The sequence below is a fragment of the Lampris incognitus genome, chromosome 18 (genome assembly GCF_029633865.1).
Source record: "Lampris incognitus isolate fLamInc1 chromosome 18, fLamInc1.hap2, whole genome shotgun sequence".
NCBI lineage: Eukaryota > Metazoa > Chordata > Actinopteri > Lampriformes > Lampridae > Lampris > Lampris incognitus.
Window position 1 is genome coordinate 4,892,303 of NC_079228.1, and position 10,951 is coordinate 4,903,253.

The window sequence follows — 10,951 nt, forward strand, 5'->3', positions numbered from 1 at the left end:
GGGCAGGGGGCATGAAAAATTTTTTCTTCCTCCAAAGGGGGGCATGACAGAAAAAGTTTGAGAACCACTGCCTTAGAGGATCACCAGCGTTATTCAAATGAATATTGAAATCTCCAAGAATGACAGTCTGATCAGAATGAGTAACAAGACCTGAGATAAATTCTCCAAATTCGTGCCTTGCAAGATGAAAGACTTCAAGTTTGGATATATGCCATTTCCGCTCGTTTCCTACATGGCAGACAGGGTGCCGAGAGAGGAGGTGTGGTATTGTATGAGGAAGTCTGGAGTTGCAGAGAAGTATGTAGGAGTGGTGCAGGATATGTATGAGGGCGGTGTGACAGTGGTGAGGTGTGTGGTTGGAATGACAGATGGGTTCAAGGTGGAGGTGGGATTACATCAAGGATCGGCTCTGAGCCCTTTCTTGTTTGCAAAGGTGATGGACATGTTGATGGACAAGATCAGGCAGGGGTCTCCATGGACGTTGATGTTCGCGGATGACATCGTGATCTGTAGCAAGAGTAGGGTGCAGGTTGAGGAGAGCCTGGAGAGGTGGAGGTATGCACTGGAGAGAAGAGGAATGGAAGTCAGTAGGAGCAAGACGGAATACCTATGCATGAATGAGAGGGAGGACAGTGGAATGGCGAGGATGCAAGGAGTGGAGGTGACGAAGGCATACGAATTTAAATACTTGGGGTCAACTGTCCAAAGTAACGGGCAGTGCAGGAGAGAGTTGAAGAAGAGAGTGCAGGCAGGGTGGAGTGGGTGGAGTTGGACGGCTTGGAGACAAAGCAAGAGAGACAAGCTTGAGATGGTTTGGACATGTGTGGAGGAGAGATGCTGGGTAGGAGAAGGATGCCGAATATGGAGCTGTCAGGGAAGAGGAGAGGAGGAAGGCCAAAGAGGAGGCTTATGGATGTGGTGAAGGAAGACATGCATGTGGCTGGTGTGACAGAGGAAGATAAAGAAGACAGGAAGCGATGGAAACGGATGATCTGCTGTGGCGCCCCCTAATGGGAGCAGCCGAAAGTAGTAGTAGTAGTAGTCCTACATGCCAGTTTAAGAGCGTGTGTCTAGTCAGTGAACCAGGGATCTTGAATTTCTTTCTTTTTTAAAAAAAATTTGCCCCTTTTCCCCTCCAGTTGTATCTGGCCAATTACCCCACTCTTGCGAGCCGTACCGGTCACTGCTCCACACCCTCTGCCAATCCGGGGACGGCTCGAGAGCTGCAGACTACCACACGCCTCCTCTAATACATGTGGAGTTAGTTGCCAGCCGCTTATTTTCACCTGACAGGGAGGAGTTTCACCAGGGGGGACATAGCACTATTGAGGATCACGCGATTCCCCCCCAGTTCCCCCTCTCCCCTGAACAGGCGCCCCGACCGACCAGAGGAGGCGCTAGTGCAGCGACCAGGACAGATACCCACATCCGGCTTCCCACTCGCAGACATGGCCAATTGTGTCTGTAGGGACGCCCAACCAAGCCTGAGGTGACATGGGGATTCGAACCGGCGATTCCCGTGTTGGTAGGCAATGGAATAAACCGCCATGCCACCCGGATGCTCTTTGATGTCTAATGTTGGTGGTTAGAGGTGCCACGGACTCAGGAAGATTAGGAAGAGTTGCATTTAGGTCAGTAGTAAAGCTACTGACGGATCCCAAAACACTGAAAGGGACCAGGGCCTCTGGCATTCAGTCACCAAGTGCCGCTTGTTGCTAACAAGTCCACAGAATTTTGTCCAACAGCTATCTTCCTCTGGTGTTAGGGGATCCATTGTTCATCAACATTTGGAAAACAAGAGCTCTGCCTCGTCAGACCAGCTGTGTGGCCAACCCATTCATGCAGCTAACATTTACTTGCACTGGCTACAATCAGAGTTTACATGGTGATGATGATGATGATGCGTGATGATGATGATGAATGGTTTGGCTCTGATGACTACGTAGAACATTTAACCTTCGAAGAATGGGGTGCAAGTGCCAGTCATGTTTGATTACCATTTTGATGAATAAGTCTCCAACTGTAATTGTCATAATGAAAAGTGTGATGGTTAAGAGCAGGCGTATAATTGAAAGCAATTAAGCAAATAATGGCTTTTTAATGAGAACTGGTTAGTACTGTCATCTGCATGATTATCATAACTCAGATCAGAAGAGGATGGCAGAGTCCAGTAAGTGTAAACTTAGCAGTCTTCATGTCACTGCCTGGGCAAGAATGCCACCACCGTCTTTGCTGTGGTTTGTCATGTTGCCCGCAAACCAGGTGTTATGGGGCGTCCGGGTGGCGTAGCGGCCAATTCCATTGCTTACCTACACGGAAATCGCCGGTTCGAATCCCCGCGTTACCTCCGGCTTGGTCGGGCATCCCTACAGACACAGTTGGCCGTGTGTGCGGGTGGGAAGCCGGATGTGGGTATGTGTCCAGGTCGCTGCACTAGCGCCTCCTCCGGTTGGTCGGGGAGGAAAAGGGAGGAAAGGTAACCCCCCCCCCACCCCCCCCGGTAGATATAAGAGTGTAAGATCTACTGAGCGAGGCTTTTGTGTCAAGGCTCCACATCAAAACAACGGTCACAGTGCTTGAACCGAAGCAGCCATCAATCTCCTACCAGCAACCTTAGACTTTGCGTCTCCTTCCCCGGCGGGTGGAGCCCCTCCTGGTGCTGTCACCTACAGACTGTTCACCCATGTCCCCCCTCGTTGGTGTGAGAGACTTTGTTGTTAACTGTCCTGCAGCACACTCACCTGGACGGGTCTTGTGCCGTGCTGGGACCGATGAATGGGATGCAGTCTTCTTTTCATGCCTGTACGTCTGCTTTTTCTTTCATGGAGGCAGCCATCAACCCTTGGTGTTTATTTTACCCACGCAGTCAATGCAGAAGATCCCTTCTAGGGACGGGGCTCTACAATGACATCCTTGAACCGTGACCCAGCTCAGCCGCTGTGATGATCGGTTTTGTGGCGTGACGTGATGTGGCGTGACTAGGCGTGACGTGACGCGATGTGGCGTGACGTGGCGTGACGTGATGTGATGTGGTATGACGTGGCGTGGCGTGATGTGGCGTGGCGTGATGTGGCGTGACGTGGCGTGACGTGATGTGGCGTGGTGTGACGTGATGTGGCGTGACGACGTGGTGTGACGTGACGTGGCGTGGCGTGGCGTGGCGTGATGTGGCGTGACTAGGCGTGACGTGACGCGATGTGGCGTGACGTGGCGTGACGTGATGTGATGTGGTATGACGTGGCGTGGCGTGATGTGGCGTGGCGTGATGTGGCGTGACGTGGCGTGACGTGATGTGGCGTGGTGTGACGTGATGTGGCGTGACGTGGCGTGACGTGATGTGGCGTGATGTGGCGTGGTGTGACGTGGTATGACGTGGCGTGATGTGGCGTGGTGTGACGTGATGTGGCGTGACGTGGCGTGACGTGATGTGGCGTGACGTGGCGTGACGTGATGTGGCGTGACGTGGCGTGACGTGATGTGGCGTGACGTGGCGTGACGTGATGTGGTATGACGTGGCATGACGTGATGTGGCGTGGCGTGATGTGGCGTGGCATGACGTGATGTGGCGTGGCGTGATGTGATGTGCCGTGACGTGACATGACATGACGTGGCGTGGCGTGACGTGGCGTGACATGCTGTGATGTGATGTGAGGTGACATGCTGTGATGTGATGTGATGTGATGTGATGTGAACTCTGCCGCTGTTGGTTGTTGTCACTCCTAGGCCCAGCAGGAGACCCAGAAGGCGGCTCTGAGGTATGAGAGGGCTGTTTCCATGCACACGGCTGCCAGAGAGATGGTGTATGTTGCGGAACAGGGCCTCCTGGCAGACAGAAACACCCTGGACCCCACCTGGCAGGAGATGCTCAACCACGCAACAGCCAAGGTAGATACTGGAGCACTTGTGTGTCCATCCAAAGACCGGAAAGAAAGGTCAAGTTAGGTATGATCTTCATGGTGTGACCAAAGAGAGTTCATTTTCCACATCAAACTGCAACGTTGATATAAAATGGGTCGCTGCAGGTACCAAATCTCCAAGTGTGAAGTAGAGATGCAAGTTTCAGGTGCCCGGGCGAGCTGTTTGGTATGTTGCACGAGAGCTCTTAGACCACCAGGGGGGGTAGTGTTTGCTGTCAATAATCATCAGTGATTAATGGGCACTTACTTTGAGATCAAGGTTGAATGTACTCATTCACACACTCATTTACCCTCCAAAGCACTCGTTATAGAGCCTGGTAATGCTGCTGCCCACAATGCACAGCGTAATTACTCCAGAGTTATGATGTAATATCTTTTGTACCAGTACAATGTGTACCAATACATACATGTAGGTACTGGGGAACAAGATGGGACGTTATGGAATAAGGGTGAAACAATTCAGGATCTCACAAAGAACTTATACTGTAGTTATTTACTACTGGGTACCTATTCCGTTATTACAGGCCATGAGAGAATTTATACTGTAGTTATTATCTAACCACTGGGTACCTATGGTATTATTACCGGGTACAGTATGACCATAAAAAAATCTGGATGTTTTAGAGAAGCTGGAACGATGACTTATGCATTACTTAATAAATCTGACGTGATTTCATTTCCAAACAAACTCATCACCAATAAACAAGCAAACTGCATTTTTCCTTTATAATTTTAAAATAACTACGGGGTACATCTTTGCATTTACGTGGCAATGGAGGTCTACGGGTCAGTGTGTTGTCATGGAAACTGTCGGCCTCTGAAGCGAACTTCATTACTAGACGATCGTTTATGGTGTCGTAGCTCCGCCTGCCACCGGCGGACAGAATTCTCCTACGCTAGATGTCACTCACGTGTGTTTCAGTGTAACCACGTGTTGACCACTCTGTGCATAATTGTAGTCCACTGACTTCCGGTTTCTACTGCAGCAGTCATACCAGTTTCCTGTTTGTTGGCGCGTGCTATTGACAATGGCATATTTTTTGCTATTAGTTACATCCACAATTATGAGGGTGAGCGTCCTCATTGTGGATGTAACGAATTGCAAAAAATATGCCATTGTCAATAGCACTGTCAATAGCACTACAGTTAAATCCACAGAGGAAGCGTTTTCAAAGAGGATATAAATCCACAGAGGAAGCGTTTTTAAAGAGCATCTAAATCCACAGAGGAAGAGTTTTTAAAGAGCATCTAAAACCACAGAGGAAGCGTTTTTAAAGAGCATCTAAATCCACAGAGGAAGAGTTTTTAAAGAGCATCTAAAACCACAGAGGAATCGTTTTTAATGAGCATCTAAATTCACAGAGGAAGCGTTTTTAAAGAGCATCTAAATCCACAGAGGAAGAGTTTTTAAAGAGCATCTAAATCCACAGAGGAAGCGTTTTTAAAGAGCATCTAAATCCACAGAGGAAGAGTTTTAAAGAGCATCTAAATCCACAGAGGAAGAGTTTTTAAAGAGCATCTAAATCCACAGAGGAAGCGTTTTTAAGAGCATCTAAAACCAGAGGAAGCGTTTTTAAAGAGCATCTAAATCCACATAGGAAGAGTTTTTCAAGAGCATCTAAAACCACAGAGGAAGAGTTTTTCAAGAGCATCTAAATCCAGAGGAAGCGTTTTTAAAGAGCATCTAAAACCACAGAAGAAGAGTTTTTCAAGAGCATCTAAATCCACAGAGGAACAGTTTTTAAAGAGCATCTAAATCCACAGAGGAAGCGTTTTTAAAGAGCATCTAAATCCACAGAGGAAGAGTTTTTAAAGAGCATCTAAAACCACAGAGGAATCGTTTTTAATGAGCATCTAAATTCACAGAGGAAGCGTTTTTAAAGAGCATCTAAATCCACAGAGGAAGAGTTTTTAAAGAGCATCTAAATCCACAGAGGAAGCGTTTTTAAAGAGCATCTAAATCCACAGAGGAAGAGTTTTAAAGAGCATCTAAATCCACAGAGGAAGAGTTTTTAAAGAGCATCTAAATCCACAGAGGAAGCGTTTTTAAGAGCATCTAAAACCAGAGGAAGCGTTTTTAAAGAGCATCTAAATCCACAGAGGAAGTTTTTCAAGAGCATCTAAAACCACAGAGGAAGAGTTTTTCAAGAGCATCTAAATCCAGAGGAAGCGTTTTTAAAGAGCATCTAAAACCACAGAAGAAGAGTTTTTCAAGAGCATCTAAATCCACAGAGGAAGAGTTTTTAAAGAGCATCTAAATCCACAGAGGAAGTGTTTTTAAGAGCATCTAAAACCAGAGGAAGCGTTTTTAAAGAGCATCTAAATCCACAGAGGAAGCGTTTTTAAAGAGCATCTAAATCCACAGAGGAAGTTTTTAAAGAGCATCTAAAACCACAGAGGAAGAGTTTTTAAAGAGCATCTAAATTCACAGAGGAAGCGTTTTTAAAGATCATCTAAATCCACAGAGGAAGAGTTTTTAAAGAGCATCTAAATCCACAGAGGAAGCGTTCTTAAAGAGCATCTAAATCCACAGAGGAAGAGTTTTTAAAGAGCATCTAAATCCACAGAGGAAGAGTTTTTAAAGAGCATCTAAAACCACAGAGGAAGCGTTGTTAAAGAGTATCTAAATCCACAGAGGAAGAGTTTTTAAAGAACATACAAACTCCAGTAGAAACAGCACCAGAAACGACAGCATGTTCTTTAGGTGAGGCAGCAAGTTTAAATTTAAAGTTGAACTCTTCATATTTCAGTAAAGGACCTTCCTTGTTGAAGAGCTGACCCACCAACATTATTCTGTTGTCATACCAGTTCTGCAAAAACAAAGATTTGTTTTTATAAAGTATATATTTGTTGTTACAAAAGAAAAATTTGTGGTGAAAAATGGTGTTTGTAGATAAACTCACGAGAGAAGTATCTGTTTATGGGATGCCGAAAGTTTCACAGGGATTTTATCAACATTATAATTATAAAGAAGAATAAAATGAAGACCAGCAAGTTTTGAAAATATGTAATGAGGAAAGATGTTCCAAATAGAGGCAGGATTCTTTAAATAGGACTTGATCCAGTTTATTTTGAATGTGTGGTTTAGGATTGCAAAAGCTAAGAAATTTAAGCCTCCCTTTGAGTTTATAAACTTAAACTCAGAGCAGAAAAGCGCACGACGTCATTTGTGTTTTTTTCCCATTGTCCAATCAAATGAACCGAGAGGCGGACCTTCTGTGGTGGAGACGACAAGTGGACACAACTTGGAAGAAAAGTGGTGGTGGCTGTTGCTGGATATCTGGGCTATATGACTATACCAACTGTGGTTACCATAGACGGGTTTCCTGTTTACAAACATTACTGGGTGCGTGCGCAGCCAGGGGGCAAAACCGCTTTGTTACCTCTCAAAAGAGGATGAACATTTTCCACCCATCTTTTTGGCGGTTTGTGCAGCTGTATCTGAGCTCTATCTTGGGTACAATCTCTGCGCTGTAGCTGCTTTCCGCCCCCTAGGTGCGCACACATCTCTGTGATGACATTGCACGGAAACCAACCTATTACCTGAACAAAAAACAAAGAAGTAGAGCTGCACGACATGTCGTATCAGTGTCGTCATCGCAATGTGCGCATGCGTAATAGTCACATCACAAGATGTACGATATGAAGTAAGGCAAATTAACTCAAACATTTCATGATACAACATTTTGCTGCTTGATACATACGGAAAACTTGCACAATTCTAATTTTCCATGACTAATCTTCAATACAAGTCTTTCTGATATAACATAATGTAGCAAATTCAGGGGACAGCAGGGACGTGAACCCGGGTTGGTTCTAAATCGGACGTTGTACCGGACCGTTGTGGTGAAGAGGGAGCTGAGCCGGAAGGAGAAGCTCTCAATTTACCAGTTAGTCTTCGTTCCAACCCTCACCTATGGTCATGAGCTTTGGGTAGTGGCCGAAAGGGTGAGATGGTGGATACAAGCGGCTGAAATGAGTGTCCTCCGTAGGGTGTCTGGGCTCAGCCTTAGAGATAGGGTGAGGAGCTCAGACATCCGGAGGGAGCTCGGAGTAGAGCCGCTGCTCCTTCACGTCGAAAGGAGCCAGTTGAGGTGGATCGGGCATCTGATCAGGATGCCTCCTGGGCGCCTTCCTTTGAAGGTTTACCGGGCAAGTCCAACTGGGAGGAGACCCCGGGAGAGACCCAGAACTCGCTGGAGGGACTACATGTCAAATCTGGCCTGGGAACACCTTGGGATCCCCCAGGAGGAGCTGGAGGGTGTTGCTGGGGAGAGGGACGTCTGGAGTGCCCTACTTAGCTTGCTGCCACCGCGACCCGACCCCGGAGAAGCGGCTGATGATGAGATGAGATGTTTCGGGTGGCATGCCAGGCGGGATGGGAGATTTTGTGTGGGTCTGGGGGGGGGGGGCTTGTAATTGTGTTTTGAAAATTGAAGATAAACCTTGTTTAACAAAAACAAACCTTAATGGACTGCTGTGTGTGCAACAGGCGAACACGGGCAGCCTAACATTAACCTTGTAGACCACCAGATACAAAACAGGAGAGTATGAAGACTGACATCAAAATAATAGACAAGTACGTGAGTAGCAGGTAAGTATATGATGGCATTGTTATCTTATAGGCTATAAATTAAACTATTATGTTCATACAAACTTTAAAAATGTCCATAAAACGCACCACTATCAATTATTCAGCATGTAAAGAACATTTAACACTTACAGCCACTTCTTTCCGAGAGCGACACACAATGAATTCATTTGGATTAGACATGAGGAACTTTGAAGATGCAACCATGCTTTTTCACAGTGCACAGTTCTTCCTACTTCCTGTTTTCCCCTGTCACACTAAAAGCTCCACAATCATTCATGCATATACTATACAAAACCTATTTCAGCAGTCAGCTTAGCGTCTCTCACATATAAAACATGTTCGGGGCGGAACAGTGACACCACTCACCAAACCGACAGTTAGTGTTCTCGTGCTGCCAGAGGCATAGTACTTTGAGTTGCCTGTGTGAAGGAGTTGTTCCTGAATCAAACCTTAAAGTTTCACAGATTTATGGGGATGGATAAAAGTGCATGCAGAGTTCAGCTGTGGCTGTGTGCCAGACTGGTGGTTAGCAGCAGTGGATGTCATGAGTGGATGTGCCTTCTGCATGGTGCTCGTATTCGGGCATGCTGCATGGATTCAGGTTTTTATTTGCTGTGCTTGCCAGGTGAATGAGGCAGAGGAGGAGCGCCTACGGAGTGAGTGTGAGCACCAACGTGTCACCCAGCTGTGCCAGAACGCCGAGGCACGTGTCCAGATCCTCCAGAAATCTCTCAAGAAGGTCATCCTCAAATCAAAACCTTACTTTGAGCTTAAGGCACAGTTCAACCATATTCTGGAGGTATGTACCAGAAATATTTTATCGTGTTTACAAGCTCTTAGATCAACATTGTGTCATTTTTTAAGTAATTTAGTGATCAAGACCTGATTGTGTCTTTGTGCACTGGAGCTGACGCTCACTACGAGGCATGATGACAAATGAAAATGGGGTTTTAGATGTTTTTTCTTCAACAATGGACCACACGTATTTTGCTGAAACCTCTTAGATCAAAGCCATTGATTTGGCCCGCACTCAGTTTCATCATGCCATAAAGCGAGCACCATTTCCTGTGTGCAAATAAATGATCATTCCAGATCCTATTAATTTACTAAAAAATATGCAGTGTTGCCTCAATGCATTTTAATGTTTGCTTTTTCACATGATCTAGCATATTTTAGAAATACTTTGCCAAATTACAACCATTCTCTAACAACTCATTATTATGTCTATGCAGGAACACAAGACCAAGGTGGTGCAACTGGAAGAGCGAGTGGCCAAAGTCAAAACTCGCTATTCTGTTGCCCTGCGTAACCTGGAGCAGATCAGTGAGCAGATCCATGCCCAGAGAGGTCACATCCGTGCAAGCAGGGGACGACCTTCTGCCTGTGGGGGACGCAGCTCCCCGGTGGGCGCTGAGGCCGAGGTCAGAGCCGCGGTTGGAGCTCATATCAGTAGCTGCGGAGGTATAGCGGCTGCAGGGTTAGAAAGCGACTGGGCAGATGGAGATAAGACCAGACAGTGGGTAAAGAGGCACTGGGAGTCTGGCTGGGGTCAGAAGGAGAGGCTGGAAGCTGAGCAGTCGGGATCAGACTCCATGTCGGTCATCAGCCTGCAAACCATTGCCTCCGACTTGGAGAAGTGTGACTCTGTGGAACATCTTGGCAAGCTCAGCGATATGGGGAGCCTGGTGGGGGAGGACTGGGACAGGGAGAGGGAGTGGGTTTTCTTAGCTGAAAACAGCGGTGGTTGCAGGACCACGAAGTCGACGATGAGGGTAGCAGCAAGGGAAGTGGTCAGCATCCTGTTACCTGACAGAGTAATTGAGGAGAGGGGAGCCAGGGAGAGAGAGAGACAGGACAGCTTTGTCAAGCAGCACCATAGAAGCGTTAGCTTATGAGAGTCAGCTGGAGAGTACAAGTCATGATACGACTGAGGATGAAGGAATACTTCAGAAAGAATGATGAGGAATCAGAGAGGAACTTCTAGGTGAGCCAGAAAGAGCTATGGGTGAGGCGTCGCAGAGCCGCTCTCCAGAATTTCAAATGTCGCATGTGGATGTTGAGTGACAGACTTATGGTGACGCTGCAGTTAGGGGTGGAAGGGAGGGGTGGAAGGGAGGGAACTGGACGGGGTAAACTGAGCCCAAACTAATAAATCACAATACGAGAGCAAAGACAAAAGAATGGAAGAGGGAGACTATGGAATCTGGACTTGTGGTTTCCAAGTACTGATCCTGTCCGTTGCGTGACCCAGTTTGGCATATGTGTGCCAGGAAATGACAAGAGTAGCAGAATCCAGTAATCAATATAAAGCAGAAACAAGGAAGACTGCGCAGAGTATTGACCTCTAAACATTTGTCCTGCGTATATTAATCATCAGTGGAAATCAAGGCGATGCTTGTTTTTTCATGCTTCTGACACGGTTTTGAAAAGTTTATTTTTC

The 10,951-nt window shown here is 46.6% G+C and overlaps 1 protein-coding gene across 1 annotated transcript in view; it reads left to right on the forward strand.

Annotated features, from left to right (window-relative positions):
• The window catches only part of sh3bp5lb (SH3-binding domain protein 5-like, b), a 44,874-nt gene extending 34,288 nt beyond the window's left edge, over window positions 1–10,586 (forward strand). Inside the window, exons 4-6 of the mRNA XM_056298808.1 lie at window positions 3,724–3,885; window positions 9,137–9,310; window positions 9,744–10,586. Coding sequence (XP_056154783.1) covers window positions 3,724–3,885; window positions 9,137–9,310; window positions 9,744–10,406 — 999 coding nt within the window. The 3' untranslated portion in view covers window positions 10,407–10,586. The remainder of the gene's footprint in view (window positions 1–3,723; window positions 3,886–9,136; window positions 9,311–9,743) is intronic.
• The last annotated feature ends 365 nt before the right edge of the window (window positions 10,587–10,951 follow it).